Genomic DNA, 27,757 nt, shown 5'->3' on the forward strand with positions numbered 1-27,757 from the left:
GCAGGGGAGGGGCTGAATTCTTTTCACCAGAACATTGCTTATTGTTCATTCACTGTCTCTTATTGTTACTACGTGGGAGGTAATTAATCTGAAGAGTCATACCTTATTATGCTGCAAGGCAACAAAACACATTGCAGTGTGGTGTGTTCTTGTTCACTGTTCTTGTCAGACAACCATACCCTCTTCCTCAAAAGTCCACTCCATTCCAGTCTTCTCACTTTCCCAAGCAGTCAACAGTGCATGGCCTCTTAGCATGCTCTGTCCTCATCTAGCTGTTTTGCCACTTCCAATATATTTTGCTGCCTTCGGCAAAGAACAAGATGGCCCTCTATCCAACCCACTTCCACCTAAAGGAAATTGGACTGGCAGCTGAATCTTACTTTTGCACTTACAGGGTAGTGCCCTTTAGTGCTCACTTAGCGGGTGCTTGACAGGCTTGTAGCCCACCCATAGCTCTGATTTCCAACTGAGTGGAATGTCCAGGGGGCCAGAAGGAATGGCTGGTGGGCTACCACTGTCACTTGAGCCAATTGCCTCACTCTGCCCAATGGTGGGGTGAATGCTATCAACGGCTTAAATGCATCTCTATACCTTTTTAAAAATGCATGCAAAATTTGTTTCCTTTGTCTTTTAAGCACCCAGGAACTTCGTCAGTTTGAAGTTTGCATTAGAACTTAATTTCCCTGGCTGTACATCAGTTTGGGGAAAACAGGGATGTATATAGGAGCTAGGCATATTAATGGTGGCGCTGTTGGTTAAACCACAGAGCCCAGGACTTGCCGATCAGAAGGTCGGCGGTTCGAATACCCACGATGGGGTGAGCTCCTGTTGCTCAGTCCCTGCTCCTGCCAACCTAGCAGTTTGAAAGCACATCAAAGTGCAAGTAGATAAATAGGTACCGCTCCGGCGGGAAGGTAAACAGCGTTTCCGTGCACTGCTCTGGTTCGCCAGAAGCGGCTTAGTCATGCTGGCCACATGATCTGGAAGCTGTACGCCGGCTCCCTCGGTCAATAAAGCGAGATGATCACCGCAACCCCAGAGTCGGTCACACCTGGACCTTTATCTTTACCTTTTTGCATGGGGCTGCTGCAGGACCTGAAGGAGAGCAGCGGCAAGGGAGGCCAGGCCAGTGAGCACATCAGCTCCCAGTTGGCAGTAGAGGACTCTGTCAGTCTTCATTTTATATAATGTTCTCATTTTAGTATTTGAATTGTAAACTGCTTTGGGTGCCTTGGCGGAAAGGAGGTATGTGAATTCAGTCAATCACTGGTGATGGGAGGTTATTTGAAGGTGGTTAAGAGCAATAGTGGCTTGGAGCAGAGAGCATGGCGGGAACATCTTGGATCCCCACAAACTTTCACCTGCTTTTCTTTGCATTTTTTGTGGCTAATTTCCTGTTGTGCAAGGACTCAATGAATGACAAATATAGCATCGGTGTGGACTAATTTTTTAAAACTTGTAAACACTGCTTTTCTGTTTGAAATAAACATATAAAGCGGATCAACAAAAGGCAGTATTTTTAACATTGTGTTTTAATTGTTGTAACCCACCCTGGGATCTTAGGGTAAAGGGTGATTAATTAATTAGTTAATTATGCAAAACAATCAAATGCAATAAAAATAACTGAAACAGCAGAAAGATAAATGAACAGTGCACATTTATTCGAAAGTAATTCCCACAGTGTTTAATGTGGCTCAGATAAAGTGTGTGCAGGGGCTGTAGTAAATATTCAGCAGAATCAAACACATAACAAACACTCCGCCCCCCGCAACTGCCGAAGGTTCATGAAAGAAACACGTACAATTACAGAGCATCCATGCCCAAAAAAATGGAGTGATGGGACCAGATGAACCCCATTGGTTTTGGTTGATGGGTTTCCTGCAGCCTAGAAGGAATGACCAAAATGCATATTTGCCCACATAACCCTCTGGAGATTAAAATCAACACAATTCATTTTTTAAATTGTTTGAGTGTCAAATATACCGTATTTCCAGATACTGCTTGGTAGCCGTATGTTTCCAAGTACGATGAAGTAATTGCTATCAAGCAATAAAGAGGATTCTGCACCACTCATGGCATTTCCTGTGCTTAACATGATTATGAATGACTGTGGTTGTAGTTAAAAACCCAGCTCCAGAAGATGTAAATATTCGTCATGCACCCCAGAGCCTAAGAAGGGAGAGGGGTTGGGGAATCACTAGAATAGCATATTGTGTGCCAGAATATAGAAGCTAATCATATTCCCATGGCATCCTATGCAACAACAATGCGGTTTCTATAAAAACACACACGCACACTGAACTGAAAAGGAAAGGAATGGAACTGAATTCCTATTTATTTGAGCCAATCTCTCCTAGGATCTCTTTGGCATGTGTGTGAGCACATTTCTCTTTTTGGAGAGAAGGCGGGAGGAGGAGTCTTTATTGATTTCTTTTTAGCTCTTACTGGCCCACCCAAGTACATTCAGGCTGGAAACCTGTCGCCAAAGAACCGGCTTCTTAGTTCAAATTCACGTGTGACTTGAAGCCCCAGCAGCACCACAGGCCAATAATAATAGAATAATAAATTAATAATAATGTCCTTTTTTCTAGAAAAATAGGCACCAGAACTCACCATGAAGTTACAGTGAGTGCCACACTTTTTAACAACAAAAAAGGAGATACTGGTACTGAAAGTACCCCCTGGAAAAAAAGCACTGATTAATAATAATTTTATTATTTATACCCCCACCCATCTGGCTAGGTTTCCCCAGGCAGTTTACCCCACATTGCTTCCTCATGTCACCAGGGCTTTCAGAAGCCCCATGGGTATGCCATGGAGGGGATTGGCAGATCCCAAAGAAGTGGGGGAATGAATCAGGCAGTCAGAGCTGGGTGACCCAGGGAAGTGCCTGAGCAGGATGAAGGTCAAGGCCTCAAGAAAGGTCAGAGCTGGTGGAGCTGGCTTGTGATTAAAAAAATTCAGGAGCTGGATGCTGGAGAAGGTACAAGCAGGCTGTCAGTGAGGTGTCCCACCTTGTGACGTCAGATGCCTCTAGTCAGGCGTCTCCTAAAAGGCTGCTGTCATCACTCTCAGCCCCTCCTGTCAGGAAGGAGCCTTCCTCCAGCAGAGGCACCTGAGAGGAAGTTGGAGACGTGAGCCAGCACCTCTGTCCTCAAGGACATGGAGATGCCACCATTGACATAAATGAACCTCACAGATCCAGCCCACTGTATAGCAGTGCCCTTTGCTTGCCCAGAGCAGAAATGCCTGTTATTCACCACACTGAGATTTGTGCCTGCACCACGCTTCAAAAGGAAGAGGTAATGGCTGGGAAGCTTCTTGGATCAATGTCTCTGCTTGTACTTAACCTTGCAACTCACCCTCAGGGCATTTAACCTTTGCCTTGTCTATGTATCACTTATATTTGTGCATTGGGCAGAAAGATAAGCAAGAACATTTGTGCCGTAAAAAGTTACAGGATTTCAGCAGGAAGCTATGGGCTATGCACTGATTGGAACTGAAACGGTGTGACTGCCCCCAAAACGTTTGCAGGCACAAACATGACTGAAAACAGATTTGTGTGTGAGTGGCCAGAGAGCATTACGAGCACAAATAATCAAATAATTTGTTTTGAAGGGAAGTAGTTCTCTCTACAATAAAAGAATTAGACACTTTGTGTGAATGTGAAAGATGTCACTAAGCTGCTGGATCGATTGAACAATACTGCAGAGGGGGAAATACTGAAAATCTGGGGGGGGACTAGAACACACATAATGATGTCAAGAAGTATTATGCACCATCTTCTGGTCAGAGTGAAGTATAACAGACCAAGGAAATCCTCAAACCAAGCAGAGAGAAGAAAAAACACAGAACATGCAAATGTGAATTTGTTCATTGTTCAAATACACATCTAGTATTGAGACTTGTTTGAAAACTGAGACAAATAAGACAGGGTAGATACAGTAAACATATGAAGTTTAGTAAACACAAATCTTCACGAGAAAGAGTTCATAGGTTTAAAGGAATTTGGGCAATAAGCTAAGTGTTAGGAGTCACTTCCAAACCTGGAGGTTGTACGGTAAGCCAAATTGATTTTGATTACAAATAATGAATATAATGGAGAACAATAACTGGAAACAAATCTATTACTTTTATTAATACAAATAAGTAGAAGAGCAGCGGAGAATATAGGATTGTTTCTGAAATACTGTCATGCAAACTTTTTCTCCCCCAAAGAATAAAATTCTAGAAACAGCAGAGTGGAAAGCAAAGATGTTTGAATAAATGCCTGTGTAGTTTTTTACCTCTCTCCTGCATACAAACCTGAGATGTGGTCAAACAAGAGCTGCATTCGCTCACTGACCACCTTCAAGCAATAACATGCTCGTGGGTGGGCGGAGAAACGGGTGTCTTACCTCTGTACAGCAGGATACCACCCACACCAAAGTCAGAAGCTTATACCCTCCCACTCCAGCCTCCATTCAGACAAGCAAACAACATTATGACAGTTCAAGAACACAATCCAGGCAGGCAAAAGCCCTTCAAGAGGGTACAGAGCAGGGTCTGTGAAGGATATTGGCCAGGGGAGTGGAGAGGGCCCAGAGGGCCAAATGAAGATATCTGCAGAGGCACATTTGATCCCCAGGCCTAAGGTTTCTCATCCCTGATGTATATTCTCAGACACTAGTTATGGTCAACACCCTCAATTTCTGAATGTTATAAAGGAACAGGAAAACATAGCTCAAATTCCAATATATATATCTATTTATTTGTTGCATGGTAAACATGAAAATGTCAGACTACCTTTACAATTTTTTTTGCCAACGACAAGTGCAAAATATAGCAATCATTCAGTAGTTTGCAAATATTTATTTATGAACATTAACTACATTGACACAGTTAATTTAGTAAAAGAGAATAGAAAGGCTCATCCCAGCAGATTAAGAAGGGGAGAAAAAAAGCTTCCTCTCTCAAATCTAAAATTTTTCTAACACCAGACTAAGAAAGGTTTTTTAAAGGAAACAACTATTAACATGTGTCTTCCAGTATTTTTCCTCCCAAGGAAGTTCTACTCAGCAGCTCATTAAACCAGTTTTTATGGGTATGCTTCAGAAGAAACAACTTCATATATCCAAATACTTTACAAACAGTTCTATCCAACTCTAATGGAAACATTCTTTAACAAACTTTGATTTCTAAATGGATACATTGTTCTTTACAAACATTCAAATTTGTGGCCTTCATCTTTAACCTTTACTTAAATATATATGCTTCACTTACATATAAAATAGAAAATGCATTCATTTTAGGATGATATGGCTGTTTCCTCTAGCACACAGCTAGGGCCCAGCAGGCTTGTTCTTGGGCTCCAGTTAAAAGCATCATATAGTTTTGAATTTGCAGCGGGTGTTAAATCTTCCAGGCTTAACCAAAAGTTCATGGTAGTTATGTGCATTTGTCAGGTGTTCCTTCCTTATATTTCTGCTGGGAAATTTATTTGGTCTTCTTTTCCACCATGCACTCTTGTTTCTCCAATTTCTCTCTGTAAGAATTGTACTGCGAGTCGGTACCAAACAGTTTATCCCACCACGTGAAGGTTGAAGCATAGTTGCCAATGAAGTTCATATGGTGGAAGTCATGGAATCGAGCCCCAGCATAGAAAGGCACCAAATGCAATGGATTCAGAGGAATGTCGTAGCCGCTAAGAGAGAGAGAGAGAGAGAGAGAGAGAGAGAGAGAGAGAGAGAGAGAGAGAGAGAGAGAAGAATTTACAATACAGATACGGAAGACATTGCTCGCATTTCCATTCAAGTGAAGCATTGCTAAAATCAGAAGCAAGTCCCACTGAGTTTAATGGGGCTTACTCTCTTGTAAGTGGGTATAGGACTACAACCATAGACATTTACCAGTTTCCATATTAACTTGGTTTTAAAACCCCTGAGGTTCCTGGACTATTCAACTGGACAACATACTTCTGAAGCTGTAGAAGTAACATCCGTCATGTGGTATTTAAAATGTGTTTCTTACTTCTGTACTGATTTATATATAGTCCCTGCAAGGAGGTCATGTAAATATCTCAGCACAAAGTGTCCACAACACTATGCCAAACAGAGGAATGAAATAGCTGAAAAATGTGGGCTCTCTCTCTCTCTCTCTCTCTCACACACACACAAATAGTCTGGATTCATAGCTAGATTTTGCTGGGAAAGTATTCAATGAATCGGGGTGGCCAACCTATGGCTCTCCAAATGTTGTTGGACAACAACTCCCATCAACCAAAAATTATGGTTAAATGTTCTCTCTTAACCATAATTTGTTTCACTTGTTCCAGACATCACAAGGAATTCTAGTAAGCTTAACATTAAAAAGCTTTCTATCTGAAATAAATAAATAAATAAATAAATAAATAAATTCATTCATTCATTCATTCATTCATTCATTCATTCATTCATTCATAGCCTGCCCATCTGGCTGGGTTGCCCGAGCCACTCTGTATCTATCTTTGACATGTGAAAATAGAGGGGAAGAGGGAGCATGTGAGCCTAAGGCTCATTTAGGTAACATAGTTTCCAGTTGTATCTTATCATTTCTAGTTACATCTTAATCATACTTAATAGAGCAGCTTTTATGTGGAACTTAAGATGACCCTACTTGCTCAAAGAGTATCAAATTAGTTTGTAAGCTTGTCATCTAAAGAATCATGTGCAGTAGAATCCTCTGAATGTTTATGCAAGCTCTACTAAAGTCACTGAAACTGTTGGGATTCGCAGGAAACTGAATAAGTCTGCAGGCTTCAACAGGATGATGCAATACTCTGTGAAGTGCTGGGTCAGAGTGACTCAGCAGGAGTGTGATTAATGTGATTGGCTATCACCTGTTTTAAAAAGGAAAGCCTGCTCAATGTGGTTTTTGTGGTGGTTGTGCTGTGGTGTGGTGATGCTGTGGAGAGTATTCGTTTGCCTTAAGGAGCAGGTACTCTGTATGGACTGTTTTTGTAAATACCTGTATATAGCTCACATTAAAAAGACTGCACTGGGAAAAACCTGGGACTCTGAGCGTTTCTGCTGAAAGCGCCGCAAGGAATTTCGCGACAGAAACTTACTCTAAGGTAGGAATGCACAGGATTTCAGTCTTAAATACATGCACTTAGAATAAGGACATTTAGAGGAAATCCTGAATAATTAATAGATTTTTATTTTTTTTAAAGTCACTTGTCTAGATTTTACCTGGTGACTTTGGGTGGTATTCAACGAAGTGTGACTTAAGAGTACACCTAGATGACTAATTTAGGTCTAATACCCCAAGTAACACATTGTTGAATACAACCCTCTATATTTCTGATGAATATGACAAGACTGAACAGTGAAATTAGATTACCTGTGGACGTCAATGGTCTCCAGCAAGCGACAGATCACCCATGCCCACAGAAGAATCACGTGATTGCAAAACACCATTATCCCAATGAAAAACCCAGCTCCAAGGATAAGGGTTTCCAGAGGGTGTGCATATTCAGCTTGCATTCCAAACGGAGCCTATGAAAGGAGAAAGAGGGGGGGAAATGCTCTTTTGTCTCAATCCCTGGCAGAATCCGTCAGTGGGCGTTTCTTGAACTTCTTCCAGCAAAGAAGCTCTTTGACGCCTAGTCTCCGCCTACTCTCCCTGCGCGGAAGCCTTCTGCGCAGGGAGGGTGTGGGCAGCGGAGGACCCGTGCTCTCCCCGCTGGTCTCCGGCGAGGAGTCATGGAGCCACCTCGCCGATTCCCCCATCTGCCCCCCTTCTCCACTGGTGCTACGCTGATTTCCTTCCCCAGAAGATGGGCTGTTTCTCTCCCTCCCGGGACGCTCTCCGTAATCCCTCTGGAGCCCTCCCTCTCCCTCTGGCTCCGATGGCAGTTACCTGACACTTACGAACTTAATTCGTTCCGGAGGTCCATTCTTAACCTGAAACCGTTCTTAACCTGAGGTACCACTTTAGCTAATGGGGCCTCCTGCCACTGCTGCACGATTTCTGTTTTCATCCTGAGGTATAGTTTTTAACCCGAGGTACTACTTCCGGGTTAGCGGAGTCTGTAACCCAAAGCATTTGTAACCCGAGATACGACAGTACTTCCTGCATGGCCAGGTTGTTCTAGCAGAATTCTCCCCCTCTCGCACTCAGATCCTGGTTTTAATGTTACATACAGGTAACAGAGGAATGAGTGAACTGCATTTAGCTCCACTCCAACTCTCTATGACTACAAATTCTGGACTGCCCCTGAAACACTGTAATTTCAGCTGGTAGCATAGAACCATGATTACTTAAGACGACAGAATAAGAACCCCTTGTAAAATATTCAGAATGGAAGCAAATCATAGCTTATATGAAAACTTTACAGTGATGCTTTCCTCACCTTCAGATCCCCCTGAAGGTTTTTCTGAGTCTTTAGTCTATGCTCCCTACTGAGTGTTATTTCAGTAATAGAAGCCAGCTATTCAAAAAAGCAATTGGAGGGTGGTTGTTAGGGAAACCATCCAATCTAGGTTGAAATGAACTAGGTTGAACAGGTGGGCTTTAGCTCAGTTGTACAGCACAGTGATGCAGAAGGACTAAAGTTCAGTCACTGGTCTCTCCTGTTTAATAGGACCCCAGTAAGTCAGGAGACTGGAGAATTGCTGCTGGTCAGACTTCACTACAAATATACTACGTCAAAGTGGGTTATGTTCCTAACCTACATAATCATTATCAGAATAACAGACACAGATCATTTGTAGGGAAAACCAGCTGAAGGGATTTTTGTATTTTATAGCCAGTCATTGGTGGGTAAGAAGTTAGACATATTCAGAGCACAGCATTTAAAATGGCGAACTACTTTGAGCGATCAGTTTCGAAGTCTGTCCAACTACAGCAGTATTAAACTCTTGATGAAAACAGTTTGCTAACCGTGCTGTTTTCTCTTCTCCATTTTTACAAAAAGAATAGCTAAAGTATGCCTAGTTCTTTTATTTGCTGACAGCATTACACATTAACTAGGTAACGTTCACCAAGAATTTAAGGCAATACATACCACAAACTCATGATGCACTTTGTGGATGTACTTATATATTCTCTTGTGATGCAGCAGCCTATGCAGAAAATAATGCCAGGCATCCTCAATCACAGCACATCCAAAACATTGAGAAAGTAGCACATACCTGGGGGGGGGAGGGGAGGCAGGGAAAGAGAAGCATTTGTTAAGACAAGTACAATAGATTAGGACACCCTGTCTCCCAACACAATTTTTGCTTTTTACAAATCATTGTAGCAGTTTTCTAAAACTAATTTCACATAAAATTTACTTAATCCATTAACATCTTTCTTTCTTGCAAATCAGTTGTAATTTGTAATGATAAGAACGCTTTATAGGGAAAGTTCAGCTTGAAAATGACTGACTACTAGAAACTTATTATTATTGTTCTGTGCAGAACTTTTAGAAATCTTCCAGATGCTGAAGTGCAGTGCTTGATTATGACAGGATTTGAGAAACACTGCATTTATTGAAGTACTTAACTGCACAGAGCTGTTTAAGTGAAATCCATCTACTTACCATCTTGGCATGCTTTCCCAGTCATAAGGAATATTAAAATATTCTGTGAAGTAAAAGGTACCAAGTATCAGAGGAAACTGGATAAAAAAGTGATTGAACATAAGTGCCTTGAAACACTTCCATTGTCTTTCCCAGGTTTCTGGCTTATCCTGTAAACAAGAAATAAAAGTATTTTATAAATAGAAGTAGAATATTCCAATGATATTACTGAAGATGTCATACATGGGAATAAGTACGAAATTAATAGTACTTCATACTATAATAGAAGAATACCTAAATTATAGGTAACGGAATATCAGCTTTGTCTTATTTGACACTGTTTCAACTGATATTGCCCCAAAATGCAGCAACACTGCTGCCTGCGATGATCAATGTTTCCATTAATATCAGATATAAATTTTAATGTTGATTCCCTGTCAATTATCATCCTACTCCAGGTGTACTTGGGGTAAGCCGAGAGATAAATATTAAAGTAGTGTTAGAATGCTGGCCTCACTGATTGCATGTGGAAGATAGCAGTAGAATAAGGTAATCAAACTTGTGTTTGCTGTTGAACAAGAACAGCTGCAATCTGAAGCACTTGCCAGTACTTAGGACCAAGCCCCAAAAGGCAGGGCCAGATTTAGGTTTGATGAGGCCCTAAGCTACATAAGGTAATAGGGCCATTTATATGTGATATTTGAGGGAGCAGGCGGAGCCCATTACTTACATCATAGGAGCTTACACAACACAAAACACTCTTGCTGTATGTAGGTTTAATTTTATTTGTTTTTTATATTATATTTTGGAAATGTACATCCAGGTGTGTTAGTGTTAGAATGCTCAGATTTTTGTCTTTCAGCCCGGGAACAGTACTGCCATTTGGTCTGAATTTATTGTTAATGAATCAAGATTACAAATGCTATTTTCAAGTCAAAAGGAAGCAGTTATGGTATGCATAGATCACAGCATCTATGGCATCAGAGCAGGGATGAGTAACCTGTGACCTGACAAACATTGTTGAACTCCAAATTCTGTCAGCCTCAGCCGGCATAGCCCATGGTCAGGAATGAGCGGAGCTCCTATATCTGCAGGGCCACAGGTTTCCCCACCCCTGAATTAGTTTGGAGCCTGTACATTGTTTCAAGAAGGCTGCAGGAAATCAGCACAGTAAAGTAATCATGGTTTTATAACAGACTTCTGGGCTCCGGATCTCATTAGGAGGCAGGATACTATGATCTATCTACCTTTTTAGTAGAAACTGGATTGACAAGGCACCAGAATTCTATACGATACAAATTTCACTGACTTATTATTCAATACTGTGGTACCTCGGGTTACAGACGCTTCAGGTTACAGACTCCGCTAACCCAGAAATAGTACCTCAGGTTAAGAACTTTGTGACTATGCAGAACTGGATAAATTAACTGGGAAAATCAGATATACTAAAGATCAAAAGTTCATCGAAGACTGGGGAAAATTTGTGGATTATCTGAAAAATATATGTGGTGTGAATATAACGCTAGTGGGATTTAAAGAGGAACTGTAAAAAAAGAAAATAAGTATTGTTTATTAGAAATAATGGGAGTAAGGAGGAAAAATGGCAATACGAAAGAAGGGAATGTGTATTAAAATTATAACCACGGATGATTGTCAGAGACGCTGAAGGAAGTCAAAAAATAACTATGATTTGTTGTATGCGGGATTAAACGAAAAATTGGATGGAAATTTATAAAATGTATAACAAAAAAAATTATTATTAAAAAAAAAACAAAACTTTGCTTCAGGATGAGAACAAAAATCACGCAGCGACGGCGCGGGAGGCCCCATTAGTTAAAGTGGTGTTTCAGGTTAAGAACGGACCTCCAGAACGAATTAAGTTATTAACCCGAGGTACCAGTGTATTGCAATACTCCAAGCTTTATGTTATTACATATATACCATTCAGGTATCAGGGTGTATGTCACTCAAGTGAATTTCACACACGGTTACTATTAAAAACCAAGAGTGCCCAGGACTGATGCTATACACAGGGGCCATGTTTTAGCTTAGTGATGGATAGCCTGAAGCTTTGCAGACTGCCCCAACTCCCATCAGCCCCTGCCAGCATTGCCAATGGTCAGAAATGACAGGACAGTTTGGGGGACCACTGGTTCCCACCTGTGTTCTAGCCACTCTACAGCTTCTGTGGAGGAAACTAGCAACTGTACAATGTTATCTCCTTTCTTCATTTACTGGCTGAACAATGCAATCCTATGCATTGCTTAATCTTACACCAACTAACCTGTGAGTAAGCCACAGTGACAATCACATCTGAGCAACTGTCACTGTGGCTTACTCACAGGTAAGTCCGTGTAGCGTTCCAGCTTAAATACATTTTTAACATTACCTCTTGTCCTTTGGGGTAGCGTGCAGGAGAACAGTAAACATCTAGCAAATAATACTGTTGGCAAACTTGTTCAGACGTTCCACTTTCAGCAATAACATATCAAAACATACACAAACACCCTATTTACTTGAAAGCTTGCAAGTTAGAGGCCAGACTGTCAAAGGCCCTTTGCCTCGTGCTTTTCAACAGCACCACCCAGAATTCAGATTGGAAGTCAGCAATACGTACTCACGGATAGCTAAACTAAATATTTATATAAGAAATTAACCAAAATATGCATGATAATTATACAATCACATAGATAAGTGTAAATTGTTCCATGTTTGTTATAAAAGCAGAGTAAAGCATAAGATCGGTTTTTTTCTATCCTCTGAAAGAGGCTGCTCACAAAAATGTCACCAGTCGCAAGCTGGCAGAATATGGGAAGTGAACTCATGATCTGGGGAGCTCCAAAGTTATGCCACTTGTTGGAGCCATGTATGACACCAGAGCTGGAATTTTTCATACTAGACAACACTCCATCTTACCTGTTGTATTTTATACTTTTGCATGTAAGGTATAAACTGAAAGATAAATCCAGGCAAACATATTAAAAAGTAGGAAAGTTCATGCATGAGAAGTGATCCCCAGGTTGCAATCTGGTATTTGGTGTAGTTATTCAGCATATATGTCCAAGCATTTTTAAATGGCTGTTGTAGCGGATTCTCAGGCAAGAAAGAGTCTATATATTCAACAGCCAGGTAGGCAGAATTCAGGATGCCAACACTGTCGTTAGTTGCCATCGTTCAGTTCTGGAACATCACACCTGTAGCTTCTCTGCAGGATTCTAGGAACAGTAAATAGACATCATGGTAAAGACACCATAACCAAAATGACATCGGCCAGCAACACAATGTGCAGCTGTTGACTTGCATAAAAATACAGTGGTGCCTCGCAAGACGAAATTAATTCGTTCCGCAAGTTTTTTCGTCTTGCGAGTTTTTCGTCTTGCGAAGCACGGTTTCCCATAGGAATGCATTGAAAATCAATTAATGCGTTCCTAGGGAGACCGCCTTCAGACCAGGTCCGGGGACAGTCTTTCCCCGGACCTCTTCTGAAGGCTGGTGGGGGGGGGAGGACTTTTCTCCCCACCGCCAGGCTTCAGAACAGCCTTCTGAAGGCTGGCGGTGGGAAGAAAAGCCCTTCTCCCGCCGCCAGCCTTCAGAAGAGTTCCTGCAGGGCTGCCTAGGCTGCGAATAGCAGCCTGCTGCCGGGTGCGAGGGACGCTCTGAAGCAGAGCGCCCCTCGCCCGGGGCAGACATCTGCAGCTTGGGGAGCCCTGCCGGACTTCCCCACAGGACTCTCCAAGCTGCGGATAGCAGCCTGCTGCCCCGCCCGAGGGGCGCTCTTAAGCAGAGCGCCCCTCGGGCGGGGCAGACATCTGCAGCTTGGGGAGCCCTGCCGGACTTCCCCACAGGGCTCTCCAAGCTGCGGATAGCAGCCTGCTGCCCCGCCCGAGGGGCGCTCTTAAGCAGAGCGCCCCTCGGGCGGGGCAGACATCTGCAGCTTGGGGAGCCCTGCCGGACTTCCCCACAGGACTCTCCAAGCTGCGGATAGCAGCCTGCTGCCCCGCACGAGGGGCGCTCTTAAGCAGAGCGCCCCTTGGGCGGGGCAGACATCTGCAGCTTGGGGAGCCCTGCCGGACTTCCCCACAGGGCTCTCCAAGCTGTGGATAGCAGCCTGCTGCCCCGCCCGAGGGGCGCTCTTAAGCAGAGCGCCCCTCGGGCGGGGCAGACATCTGCAGCTTGGGGAGCCCTGCCGGACTTCCCCACAGGGCTCTCCAAGCTGCGGATAGCAGCCTGCTGCCCCGCACGAGGGGCGCTCTTAAGCAGAGCGCCCCTCACGCGCGGCAGACATTCACAGCTTGGGGAGCCCTGCGGGGAACTCTTCTGAAGGCTGGAGGCGGGAGAAGGGCTTTTCTTCCCACCGCCAGCCTTCAGAACAGCCTTCTGAATGTTGGCGGTGGGGAGGAAAAACCCTCCTCCCACCGCAAGCCCCGGGAAGAGAGGAGAAGCTGCGCGCCTTCTCCTCTGTTCCCGGACCTCCCACCGCAAGCCTTCAGGACAGGTCCGGGAACAGAGGGGAAGGCGCGCAGCTTCTCCTCTCTTCCCGGGGCTTGCGGTGGGAGGAGGGTTCCCCGCTGTCCCCGGAGATTTCCCTATGGGCTTTCGTTTTGCGAAGCAAGCCCATAGGGAAATTCGTCTTGCGAAGCCGCTAAAAAATCGGAAAACCCTTTCGTCTTGCGGGTTTTTCGTTTAGCGAGGCATTCGTCTTGCGGGGCACCACTGTAGTAGGGGACAAGGTCTATCCATTTCCATACTAGACAACAGAGTTAAACAGATGTCACTGCTTGCCCTTTGTCCTTGTCTGGTAGGAGAAGAGATTAATTCATACCTGCTTGCGCTGTATACATTGACAGAATCTCCTCTACCGCCTGACAAGAAGGAAATGTGCTGCTGCTTAATTAGGATGCCTTGGCCATAAACTGATTGATCATGCTAGTTATCTGTTACATAAGAAAAAGTAAATTGAAAGCCCTGCATGAAACCAGGATTTACCTTGAGAGAGCATCCAAGGATTAACTACAAAAACAATTACAGTGGTACCTCATGTTATGTACCGTCCCCCTTACAAATGCTGTGGGTTACGCGCTCCACTAACCCGAAAGTAGATCCCCCTTGTGCGACCCTTGCCCCAGGACGCAAGCTGAAGTCGCACTCTGGTGGCGTGGCAGCAGCAGGAGGTGCCATTAGGGAAAGTATGCCTCATGCTACGAGCGGTTTCGGGTTACAAATGGACCTCTGGAACGGAATCCGTAACACAAGGTACCACTGTATCTTCTTTCCCTTCCTGATATGAACAAAGGACAGGTGCCAATGTTTACATACCGATTTCAGTCCAAACCAATTCTTACCTATATGGCATTGCTAATGCATCAGATTGAACAAAGTTTTTACAAGCATTCAATATTGGAGGTATAAGATCAAATTACATGCTTCTGGGTCATGAGGCCAGCATGACTAAGCCGCTTCTGGCAAACCAGAGCAGCGCATGGAAATGCCATTTACCTTCCCGCTGGAGCGGTACCTATTTATCTACTTGCACTTTGACATGTTTTCAAACTGTTAGGCTAGCAGGAGCAGGGACCGAGCAACGGGAGCTCACCCCGTCATGGGGATTCGAACCACTGACCTTCTGATTGGCAAGTCCTAGGCTCTGTGGTTTAACCACAGCGCCACCCACATCTCTCAAGCATTCACATACATGCTTCAAATGTATATGTGTAAGTTTGCTTAACCTGATGCAGTAAAGTAACTCTTAATAAAGAGGAATTAAATGCTGTACTTTTCTAATTATTCAGTCAGAGCAAGAATTTAGGCTTGCCAGATGAAATAAACCTGACCCTCCAGAGTTGCCAATGGTCAAAGATGACAGGAGTTGTAGTCCAGCAACATTTAGAGAGCCAGAGGGTAGCCATCCCCAATATGTGTGAAAATCAACTAATATTAAGAGTGCCACAACAAGAGAATCCCAATCCCACCTTGGCAATCAAACTGAGTGATTGCAGGCTAAGGTACCTGACCAGGGGGGTGAAATCCTTATAATGGCTACTTTGCCTTTCTGTACCTCAAGCCTTACTTTGTTATGCACTTGATATTCAGGTGAATCTATTTGGAGGAAGTTTATACCCCCCTCTTTGTCCAGCCAGGTACCAGACCAGACTGGCAAGTTACTAGAGTCTGAAATGATTATGGTCTATTATTTATTTATTGCACACTTTTTTTTAACATAAAAAGTAAACTCAAAGTGAATTGCAATGTATCAAATAACTTACCCAATCTATCTGCTATAATTATGCACATTTCAACCTCCTAACAGTATCAGTAATCTATTCTTCTACCCATATTACAAGTTAAAGGGAGCAGGTGGTGCTGTGGTCTAAACCACTGAGCCTCTTGGGCTTGCCGATTGGAAGGTCGGCGGTTTGAATATAGTGGTACCTCGCAAGACGAATGCCTCGTAAGACGAAAAACGCGCAAGACGAAAGGGTTTTTCATTTTTTGAGTTGCTTCGCAAGACAATTTTCCCTATGGGCTTGCTTCACAAGACGAAAACGTCTTGCAAGTTTGTTTCCTTTTTCTTACAACCGTTAATACCCAGGGAATCCGCGCTCCGCAAGACAAAAAAACCGCAAGACGAAACAACTTGCAGAACGAATTAATTTCGCCTTGCGAGGCACCACTGTACTTGCAATGGGGTGAGCTCCCATTGCTCTGTCCCTGCAATGGGGTGAGCTCCCATTGCTCTGTCCCAGCTTCTGCCAACATAGCAGTTCAAAAGCATGCCAGTGCAAGTAGATAAATAGGTACTGCTGTGGCAAGAAGGTAAACGGCATTTCTGTGAGCTCTGGTTTCTGTCACGGTGTTCCATTGCACCAGAAGCAGATTAGTTATGCTGGCCATATGACCCAGAAAAGCTGTCTGTGGACAAATGCCGATTCCCTTGGCCTGAAGCAAGATGAGTGCCACAACCCCATAGTCACCTTTGACTGGACTTAACTGTCCGGGGGCCCTTTACCTTTTTGTTATTACAAGTTAAAAGAGATAAGACAGCTCTGCCTGCAAGTTTGTTTTCCAACAGCGCAACTCAATAGGGAAAAGTAATGGGGAGGCATGAAAAGCAAGCACTGGAGCAGCTATTCCTTTACTGGCAGACTGAGGGGGCCAGGCTGGTCTTCTTCTTGGTCTTCCTAGTTGCCCTGTGTACCCCTGCTGGTGACAGAGGCCAGAGCATGCCACCCATTGGTTCGTTCACAATGCAAGACTATGACTGAAACTAGATACATCCTAGCTCTGTGAAGCAAGACTTAAGCATGCAAAATGATGAAACCTTATAGCACAATCTCAAGGATGTTTACTCCGCAGCACATTTATCTAATTAAACTGGGCTAATGTTGTAGGATACAGTGGCTCAAGCATCAGACTAGGCCAACTCCCTGCTCAGCCACAAAGTACATTTGATGTTCTTGGTCTAGTCCTTGTATTTTACTTATTATACCGTAAATTTTATACACCGCTTAATTGTGGGGGGTACCACTAAAGTGGTTTCCCACTATCCATCCTAACCCACCTATCCCAAAGTTTGGTTAAGAACAAGTTGCAGGAGGAGAATGCCTACAACTCCTTGGAGAAGAGCCGGTAAATAATAATGTTACATTCTTAAAACATGCTACCTCATCTGTCTCAAAAAAGTTACATAAAAACTAGACAGTCCATCTGTCAGGCCTGGCCAAGCTCATCAACCACAACAAACAAATAATATAAACTTTAGAATATCAAGCCATGGTTTGCTTTCTTGTTCTACCAGGCAAGCGGTGTAATAGGAATTTTATGGTCTTAGATATATGGTAATGTTCATAAGTGTACCAACCAAGCACATACATAGATCAGTACAGGAAGGCCAACCTGGAACCATTTTGATTCCTAAACTGACCAAATCCTTTCTCTGCAAGGTCAAACTGGAAAAGCCTCCCCATTGTCTCTTTCCTCACAAATCCTAAGGATATGTCTGTTTGAATAGGGTGTGAGCCTGTGACCTGGCCAGGAACTAAGTATTTATCATTACAAAAGACTGGCCCGGCTACCCAGGAAATCCAATCAAGTGACCTGCTAGACAGGAGATAAACAACAGGAGAAAAACAATATGAAAATTTCTGTGATGTAGGTGGGATGTATCTGGGGGTGGTCTTAGGTTACACCCCTTCTGTGATGTATGTAGATGTTTCTGGGGGGTGGTCTTGATCTACAGGATGGGAATTTCAAAAGTCTTTATAAGGCCTTGCATGCCATTTTTCTGGGTCCTCCCCCTTTCCTGCGTGTGAGGGGAGCACCCTGTTGCAACAGATCAATAAAGATCAGGCTTACTAGCTGCTTTGCTTCTCAATATTCTCTGGTTGGCCTCTGTTATTTTCTCCTACCAATAGGGAACCTATGTAAGGACTCTATATGGGCTCTTGGATACCCCATAAGGGAAAAGGGCAATTTTTTATTTACAACAGCAGCACTAGGCGAACCAGAACAGCGAAAATCGAAAACAGGTACCAGGAGAAAGAAATGCCTTCTCCTATAACTCACAACTAATAACAACAACAAAATAAAAACAACTAATACAAAATAAAAATGCATCTCCCGAACCCTTAACTTCAGCTTTTGTTTCTGAGAGAGAAGTCGGCGGGGGGGGGAGAGAAATGAAACGGAAAGTCACAAAATAACAGGCCTGAGCGGCCAAGAAGTGAATATTTTGGTGCCGATAAACAAAATGTAAAGGGGTTGCGTTGGTCGCCTTTTTCGGGTGGGGGATCTCCAAATGCAACCAATGACAGGAGCACCCTCTACAACAACCCGCCCCCCAAGGCGCCTCCGCCTCCGCCCTCCATCCTCTTACCTGCGCCGAGGGATACAGCAGCTCTGCCCACCGACGCTCCGCGACAAGGGCCAGGCTCCCTCCGCGCCGGGTCCTCAAATACGCCTCCTCCATTGGCCTAGCAGGTCTCGGCGGGCTCCCATTGGGTGGAAGGATGGAGTGAGATCGTCAGATCTCGTGGGCCGGCCAATGGGACGAGGCGCCAGTTCACTGACGAAGAGAAGGGAGAGGAGCGAGATGGGTGGATGGAGGGGGCGCGGGGCGGAAGGTAGCCACGCAAAGCGCGCGGCGGCTGCACGCTCACCTGCTTCTCCTAATATCGAAGGATCGCAGCCTCTGCTCACGGGGCTTACTTCCAAGGAAAGCTGGGCATAAGACGGCAGCTTTCCGATGCAGCTTAGCTCCCCTGCCTCGCGCTCCAAAATAAACCCAAAAGTAATGTTTGGTATTGTTTTCGGTTCATACAACTCCCCCTTCCTTTTGCTGGAGAAAAAATCAGATTATTTTTTTAATGGTACATGCGGAATCGCTTTCACGTTTCCCTTTTTTTTAACTGCCCATTTCATTGCTGTAACCCAGCCTGGGACCTTGTGGTAGGGGGCAATTATAAATGATAAATAAATGAGAAAATCCCGAATCCCATAGGTGGTTTGGTTCCTCTTGGCAGTGCCGGATTTATGTACAAGCTAAACAAGCTACAGCTTAAGGCCTCATTCTCTTGGGTCCCCCCCAAAAATTAAAGGAAAAAACACCTGGATGTACATTTCCAAAATATAATATATAAAACAAATAAAATTAAACCAGCAAGAGTGTTTTGTGTTGTGTAGGCTCCTATGATGTAAGTAATGGGCTTCGCCTGCTAGCCTGCTCCCTAAAGTATCACATATAAAGGGCCCTATCATCAAACCTAAATCTGGCCCTGCCTCTTGGGGCTTGGTCCTAAGTACTGGCAAGTGCTTCAGATTGCATCTGTTCTTGTTCAACAGCAAACACAAGTTTGGTTACCTTACTCTCTGCTTTATGCCAGGAATCTACTGCTATCTTCCACATGCAAACAGTGAGGCCAGCAACTGGCATTTATATATTTTTTTAAAGGTACAACCTGCCCTTCTTTATTGCCAGGGTTGGGTGTGATGTAACATTGCAATCTTAAAAATCAATTTATAAGAACACACTGTCGGGCTGAGAACTAAAAACAGACAGGTGGAACACTCAGGATGAAACGGTGAAATCAGCTATGATTAAATGGGCACAAGATGTTGGACATAACATTATGATGGCTGACTGGGAACAGTTATGGACCACAGGTATGAAATTTACGGCATGTAATGCCCTAAGAGAGAATTTAATGAAAATGATTTATAGGTGGTACATGATACCAGTCAAGCTTGCAAAAATCTATCATTTGCCCGAAAATAAATGTTGGAAATGTAATGAGACTGAAGGTACATTATTTCACCTTTGGTGGACATGCCCAAGGATTAAGACATTCTGGGAGATGATTTATAATGAAATGAAAAAGGTATTTGAATATACCTTCCTGAAGAAACCAGAGGCCTTTCTCCTCGGCATGGTTGGCCAATTGGTGCCAAAGAAGGACAGAACTCTCTTTATGTATGCAACAACAGCAGCAAGAATACTTATCATGAAGTATTGGAAGACACAAGATTTACCCACCTGGGAAGAATGGCAGATGAAGTTGATGGACGACATGGAACTAGCAGAAATGACTGGCAGAATCTGAGACCAGGGAGAAGAATTGGTGGAAGAAGATTGGAAAAAAATTAAAGATTATCTACAGAAATATTGTAAAATTTATGAATGTTAGAAAAATGATGGAATGAAGTTACATGGCTTTAGTAAGGATGTAGTAAGGAATTATTATTGCAAAATACTGGAAGACACAAGATCTACCCACTCTGGAAGAATGGCAGATGAAGGTGATAGACTATATGGGACTGGCAGAAATGACCAGCAGAATCCGAGACCATGCAAAAAAGCGGAAGAAGACTGGAAGAAATTTAAGGACTATCTACAGAAACATTGTAAAATTAATGAATGTTAGAATGATGTTGGACAGAAACTAAGTGGTTTCCTGCTGAAATGCTTAAGAGAATATGAAAAAAGGTTTAGAAATAAGTAATAACTAATGGTGAGGATTTGCTGAGCTAATAATCTGAATTGGAATACAAAAAGGGAGGTGTGAGGAGGTCTGGGAAATAAGGTAAAAGAAAATAATTAATGGAAATTCTAAGTGTTTTTAATTGTTTTTATTTATGCATTTTTGTATTTTTGTTATTTTTTATTGTTCTTTACTTTTTTGTAACTTTTAAACTGCTAATAAATATCATTTTTTAAAAAAACAACAACAGACAGGTGAAACACTCATTAAAACCCACAAAGTTGATAAAAAAAGTCTTCTCACCAAGTGTTTGTCCGTTATATAGTTGTAGGGAGAAAGCACTCCACAAACAAGGGTGCCATGCTGGGGAAGTTTGCACCACCACTTAATTACTCTCTAACAGATAACATAAAAAGATTCCCTCTGCTGATCTTGGAACACAGATAGGTTCAGTATTTCATGTATTTGAGTCACAAGCTCTCAGAGAAGGTGCAGTGTTTTAGATATTTGAGTTGCAAGTTATTTAAATATGTAAAGGTGCACGGCCATTTAAGGCTATAAAGGTGCAGCCTTGACTTAGGCTGGGAAATGAATAGATGGCCAATGCAGTTGTCTAAAGATTGATGTACAGTGGTACCTCGGGTTACATATGCTTCAGGTTACAGACTCTGCTAACCCAGAAATATTACCTCAGGTTAAGAACTTTGCTTCAGGGTGAGAACAGAAATTGCGCGATGGCGCGGCAGCAGCAGGAGGCCCCATTAGCTAAAGTGGTGCTTCAGGTTAAGAACGGATTTCCGGAACAAATTACCAGTAAGTACTTAACCAGAGGTACCACTGTACTATGATTCATATTGGTTGTATATGTCAAAACTCTGGCAGCCACATTTTGCACTCATTGACATAAACTAGACAGACCACTGCTACTTTTAAGCCTCCCTGCCAGAAACGTGTCCCAAGCGTGTTGTCACTGAAGAGTTAACACCATCCCATCCTCCCTTCAGTGCCTACACCACAGCATTGAATAATGCAGTTCAGTGATGTGGTAAACAGCTCAGAGGTATTTCACTTGAGAAACCAGTTTGACAGTGACAGAATGCTTCTTGATTTTAAAAGGAAAGAACACACTCATTTGGAGTGCTCTTAAGGGACTAGCCTTTTCTCTGACATCTAGTTTTCTCTGAAACTAGGGTGGGCCTGCATGTGCATAAGGAGAAACATTCAAACATGAGCTTGTAAGTGGTACAGCCCAGACACAGTTTACCTCCCTCTAAGAATCAGTAATAGACACCAAAGGCGAATGGAAATGTTTTCATTCACACGGTAGCTCATCATTATACTTCTATTGCTATATCAATGAGAATTACTACGAGATTCACCTAAAACAAAAACTGGCTTCCTGTTTATCGTGCCTGTTGCCCCATGTGTTGATTCATGCAGCTTTGATATTTGCAGGGATCTCTGTTTTCAACAACTAATAGGATGCTGACCTGCTCTGATATGTTTTTTTTTAATGCTGCTGCTAGTGAGAGCTCCTGGGCCATTCCATCTGCTTGCCCACTCTGTTCCTAGATGCCAACCAGCCAGCACTTCATTGCTGATTCTAGGAGGAGGATAGTAAAAACATCTATGGCTATCTGGCTTGCTGCCACCTTTTGGAGTTTGCATGAGGGCACCAACCTCTTTGAGTTTGTGCTGTGGAATGTATTATCCAAGTAGGAGAAAGAAGTGATGTAATATTGGGTAGCAGGACTGGCCCACCCATGAGGCAAGGTGAGGTGACTGCCTCAGGTGGCAGGACCCATGTGAGCCAGTGTGGTGTAGTGGTTAAGAGCGGTAGTCTCGTAATCTGGGGAACCGGGTTCGAGTCTCCACTCCTCCACATGCAGCTGCTGGGTGACCTTGGGCCAGTCACATTTCTTTGAAGTCTCTCAGCACCACTCATCTCACAGAGTGTTTGTTGTGGGGGAGGAAGGGAAAGGAGAATGTTAGCCGCTTTGAGACTCCTTAAAGGGAGTGAAAGGCGGGATATCAAATCCAAACTCTTCTTCCATAGGGTAGCAGATTCGGATGTAGATCTTTACTCCCCACTTCTTCCTTTGTGGGGAGGGAGGTGCCTTTTTGTGGTTTGCCCCAGGCACCAAAATGTCTCGAGCCAGCCTTATTGGGTAGTTTTTGCTGTCCGAAGTGAGAATCTGAGTTGTAATGCTTTTGTTCGTTTCAAAGTTGTTCAGTACCACTCAGTGTGAGACACTGAACCGGTATAGATTACAACCCTATGAGGGTGAGAGTCTAGATGGGAGTAGTTTTGTTGCTAGTTATATGACTACATTGCCTTAGAATGAATGAGCTGGTTGTAAATTATGCTTAATTCTGCCATGTATTTTTGTAGACCAAACGTTCACTTTTTAATAACTTTTTGACTGGGGATTAATTATCTGTATGCTTGGTTGGAATGCTGGTTATATGACACTACATTGCCCTGGAATGAATGAGTTGGTCTCCCTCCTGTGTCAAGGCACCCACAGGCTACTGGAAGATGGAAGAGAGAGGTTAATATTTCAGTGGGTATGGTTGTCGCTAAAAAAGTAAATATCTTGAAGTGGCAGCAGGATGTCACAATTCTGTCACTTTGTTCCACTTTGTGAATTGCTTTGACAGAAAAACAGGCTACAAATCACTAAGCAAATAAATAACTTTTTGTGTGAACCTATTTCCTTACCAGCCAGACTGTACGGTAAATATTGTTGGCCACTGTGTGCCACCATGGAACCTGGCAGCACCAGCATGGGTATTATTTGACCGATTCATGTATTCAGAGAAATTTTAGCTACTACTGTTACTGCATCAAGCAGCTGCTGTGGAGAAGCATTTCTTTGAATAAGAGAAACTGTGTTACACTTTTAACATTGTGTGTGTGTGTGTGTGTGTGTGTGTGCACGCGTGCGTGCGTGCGTACGCATGTGTGAAGAGAGAGACAGAAGGAGATGGAGCTAGTCTCTTCCAAGTCATGGTACATATACGGCTTTCTTTCCATCAATGGCTACTGGCTCTTTAAAGACTGAAGACAGAGGCCTTCCTATGCAACCTGACATGTGGCTGGTACCTTGATCTATAACAGGGATGGGAAACCTGTGGCTCTCTAGGTGTAGTTAAGATTCCAATTCCCATCAATCCCATCTAGCATGGCCAGTGGTGGAAGATTATGGGAGGGCCAGCTTCAATGGCATCTGGAGATTCAAGTCTATAAGAAACCATCCCACCAAATGGCTCTCTACTTGCTTCTCTTCCCCCTCCAATAAGGCTGGCACAGATGAATCCTTTTCCCAACTAATTCCCTTAAACCAGGAAGGTTTCAGCTGCCCATCCAAAGTCATTCCACTGTGAAATGCGCCGCACGTGGCCTCTGCAATCACACAAGCAGCTCAGCCAGCCCACTAAGCCGAGTCAAAATCATGGCTGAAAAGGTGTAGGCAGAGATCCTCAAAGCCTGGTTACCAGGAAAGATTATCATTATCACCATAGCATCCGTTGCATGCGTCTCCAGGTCTGCGCACGCGGTGACCTCAATGCTGAGAAACAAGGCAGGAATTTGCAAGGGAGAGAGGTTGTTTATTCCACCTGAGAAAGCAAAAGAAAAAATGGGGGCGGTGGGGTGGAGGAAAGAGAAGCCACCCAGGACACCCCCAACCCCACCCCAGCACTACCCGGGGGGGGGGGCTGTGTCAGGGGCTTCCCTTACCAGGCTCGTGCTCGCCCGGGTTGTCGGAGAGCTCAATGACCAGCAGCTCCCGGCCCTCGGAGCTGCGGCCCACGGTGTAGATCCTGCTGATGGACGAGCACTGCAGCCACACCGAGACCATCGCCTCGCGCATCTCCGGGTAGCGGTGGTACTCGAAGGAGATGCCGTCCTCCTGGCAGCGCCCTGGGGGCGCCCGGGCCGCTTCCCCCATAGTCGTCGCAATTGGCCAGGGCCAAGCGCCCTGCAGGTTTGGCGCCAGAATCTTCCTCGCGCGTGCCAAGAGGAAGGTAGGCCTGCGCTTTTGAGGGCAGGTGCCATCAGTTGTGGGAGGGTGTGCCTCTCAGGACCCTCAGCACATGCCACAAATGTCTCCATAGGATGAAGTGCATGTATGCCTGCCTGCCAGAACGCATGCCACCCTAGGAACCATATCCTAGAGGCCGAGGTCACTTTGCTGCCACCCCCTACAATAAAATATTTGATCGATTATGCAGGACCCCCCCCCCAATATTTTATTCAGGTTGGCCATGTGTGCCACAATCAGGGTGCGACTGGGCTTTAACATCCCACAAGGTTCTGCTGTTTTCCCATGCTCAAAAGTCACTGTTCGTTTCACATGTTTGTTGAGTAATCAGCTGTACAGCTGCAGATAAAACATTTTAGGTGTGTTTTAAGTGCATTATACAAACATGGCACCAGGTGGCGCTGGTAAGCTAATGCCAAATTACATATACTGCACAGGTATACAGTAATAATAATAATAATAATAATAATAATAATAATAATAATAATAATAATAATAATTTATTATTTGTACCCCGCCCATCTGGCTGGGTTTCCCCAGCCACTCTGGGCGGCTTCCATAAAAACCAGAAATACACTAAAATATCACAGATTAAAAACTTCCCTGAACAGGGCTGCCTTAAGATGTCTTCTGAATGTCAGGTAGTTATTTATCGCTTTGACATCTGATGGGAGGGCGTTCCACAAGGCGGGTGCCACTACCGAGAAGGCCCTCTGCCTGGTTCCCTATAGCTTTGCTTCTCGTAATGAGGGAACTGCCAGAAGGCCCTCGGCGCTGGACCTCAGCGTCCGGGCAGAACGATGGGGGTGGAGACGCTCCTTCAGGTATACTGGGCCGAGGCCGTTTAGGGCTTTAAAGGTCAACACCAACACTTTGAATTATGCTCGGAAACGTACTGGGAGCCAATGTAGGTCTTTCAAGACCGGTGTTATGTGGTCTCTGTGGCCGCCCCCAGTCACCAGTCTAGCTGCCGCATTCTGGATTAGTTGTAGTTTCCGAGTCACCTTCAAAGGTAGCCCCAGGTAGAGCGCATTGCAGTAGTCCAAGCGGGAGATAACTAGAGCATGCACCACTCTGGCGAGACAGTCCGCGGGCAGGTAGGGTCTCAGCCTGCGTACCAGGTGGAGTTGGTAGACAGCTGCCCTGGATACAGAATTGACCTGTGCCTCCATGGACAGCTGTGAGTCCAAAATGACTCCCAGGCTGCGCACCTGGTCCTTCAGGGGCACAGTCCTATTCAGGACCAGGGAGTCCTCCACACCAGCCCGCCCCCTGTCCCCCCAAAACAGTACTTCTGTCTTGTCAGGATTCAACCTCAATCCATTAGCCGCCATCCATCCTCCAACCGCCTCCAGGCACTCACACAGGACCTTCACCGCCTTCACTGGTTCTGATTTGAAAGAGAGGTAGAGCTGGGTATCATCCGCATATTGATGGATACCCAGTCCAAACCTCCTGATGATCTCTCCCAGTGGCTGCATGTTGAAAAGCATGGGGGAGAGGACGGAACCCTGAGGCACCCCACAAGTGAGGGCCCAGGGGTCTGAACACTCATCCCCCCCCACCACTTTCTGAACACGGCCCAGGAGGAAGGAGCGAAACCACTGTATAACAGTGCCCCCAGCTCCCAGCCCCTCTAGACGGTCCAGAAGGATGTTATGGTCGATTGTATCATAGGCCGCTGAGAGATCCAGCAGAACTAGGAAACAACTCTCACCTTTGTCCCTAGCTCGCCGGAGATCATCAACCAGCGCGACCAAGGCAGTTTCAGTCCCATGATGAGGCCTGAATCCCGATTGGAAGTACAGTATTTTAAACCTTTTTTTTTTTTTTAAAAAAAAAGCATGTTCACAGCATTTTTTTTTAATACATGTGTCGATTCAGCCTATATTTACACTCATAGGAAACTGCCCTACTCTCCAAGGTCACTTCCAGACTACCTGGTTACTGAGCATTCTGGTTTGTTCATAGGAAGTTTGCAGGGACGTTCTTTGTTATTACTTATTTGAACTGTTGCCCATCCTTCGCCATGAAGTTTCAGGGCAAGTTACAACAAATTTTAAAATACAATATTCCGAACAATTAAAACAAATGAGATGACATTGCTTCCAGCGTTATCCTGCCCTTTCTGCCGCATTTTCCTATCCTTATTGCCAACACATTATACATATACATATACATGTATACATATACATGTATACATATATGTGTGTGTGTGTGTATGTATACATATATATGTATTATGGTGCTGAAGGAGACTCTTGAGAGTCCCATGGACTGCAAGAAGATCAATCCTCTCGATTCTTAAGGAAATCAGCCCTGAGTGCTCACTGGAAGGACAGATTGTGAAGCTGAGGCTCCAATACTTTGGCCACCTCATGAGAAGAGAAGACACCCTGGAAAAGACCCTGATGTTGGTAAACGGCGTTTCCGTGCACTGCTCTGGTTCACCAGAAGCGGCTTAGTCATGCTGGCCACATGACCCGGAAGCTGTACGCTGGCTCCCTCAGCCAATAAAGCAAGATGAGTGCCACAACCCCAGAGTCGGTCCCGACTGGACCTAATGGTCAGGGGTCCCTTTACCTTTACCTTTTTGCATGGGGCTGCTGCAGGACCTGAAGGAGAGCAGTGGCAAGGGAGGCCAGGCCAGTGAGCACATCAGCTCCCAGTTGGCAGTAGTGGACTCTGTCAGTCTTCATGTTATATAATGTTCTCGTTTTAGTATTTGAATTGTAAACTGCTTTGGGTGCCTTGGCAGAAAGGAGGTATGTAAATTCAGTCAATCACTGGTAATGGGAGTTTATTTGAAGGTGGTTAAGAGCAATAGTGGCTTGGAGCAGAGAGCATGGCGGGAACATCTTGGATCCCCACAAACTTTCACCTGTTTTTCTTTGCATTTTTTGTGGCTAATTTCCCGTTGTTCAAGGGCTCAATGAATGACAAATATAGCATCGGTGTGGACTAATTTTTTAAAACTTGTAAACACTGCTTTTCTGTTTGAAATAAACATATAAAGCGGATCGACAAAAGGCAGTGTTTCTAACATTGTGTTTTAATTGTTGTAACCCACCCTGGGATCTTAGGGTAAAGGGTGATTAATTAATTAATTAATTATGCAAAACAATCAAATGCAATAAAAATAACTGAAACAGCAGAAAGATAAATGAACAGTGCACATTTATTCGAAAGTAATTCCCACAGTGTTTAATGTGGCT

General features: G+C 44.2%; 1 protein-coding gene across 1 annotated transcript; it reads right to left on the bottom strand.

Annotated features, from left to right (window-relative positions):
• Nucleotides 1-4,723: 4,723 nt before the first annotated feature.
• Nucleotides 4,724-18,526, bottom strand: LOC309349449 (methylsterol monooxygenase 1). Its single transcript, XM_081875481.1, has 6 exons — nucleotides 18,396-18,526; nucleotides 12,440-12,738; nucleotides 9,545-9,693; nucleotides 9,026-9,152; nucleotides 7,360-7,514; nucleotides 4,724-5,683 (listed from the first exon to the last, which is right to left on the bottom strand). Exons 2-6 carry the CDS (start codon nucleotides 12,692-12,694, stop codon nucleotides 5,476-5,478), a joined length of 894 nt encoding a protein of 297 aa, XP_081731607.1. The 5' UTR covers nucleotides 12,695-12,738; nucleotides 18,396-18,526; the 3' UTR covers nucleotides 4,724-5,475.
• Between the last annotated feature and the right edge of the window lie 9,231 nt (nucleotides 18,527-27,757).

The sequence above is a fragment of the Podarcis erhardii genome (assembly GCF_964252035.2).
Source record: "Podarcis erhardii genome assembly, chromosome: 9".
NCBI classification, from domain to species: domain Eukaryota; kingdom Metazoa; phylum Chordata; class Lepidosauria; order Squamata; family Lacertidae; genus Podarcis; species Podarcis erhardii.

Bases quoted from the DNA above. Each gene is read 5' to 3' on its own strand.
- LOC309349449 (XM_081875481.1), bottom strand. From the start codon at position 12,694: ATGGCAACTAACGACAGTGTTGGCATCCTGAATTCTGCCTACCTGGCT. The intron at 9,153-9,544 runs GTAAGTAGATGG...TCCCCCCCCCAG, and splicing joins TGGGAAAGCATGCCAAGATG to GTATGTGCTACTTTCTCAAT. The intron at 5,684-7,359 runs GTAATCTAATTT...TCTCTCTCTTAG, and splicing joins GAGACCATTGACGTCCACAG to CGGCTACGACATTCCTCTGA.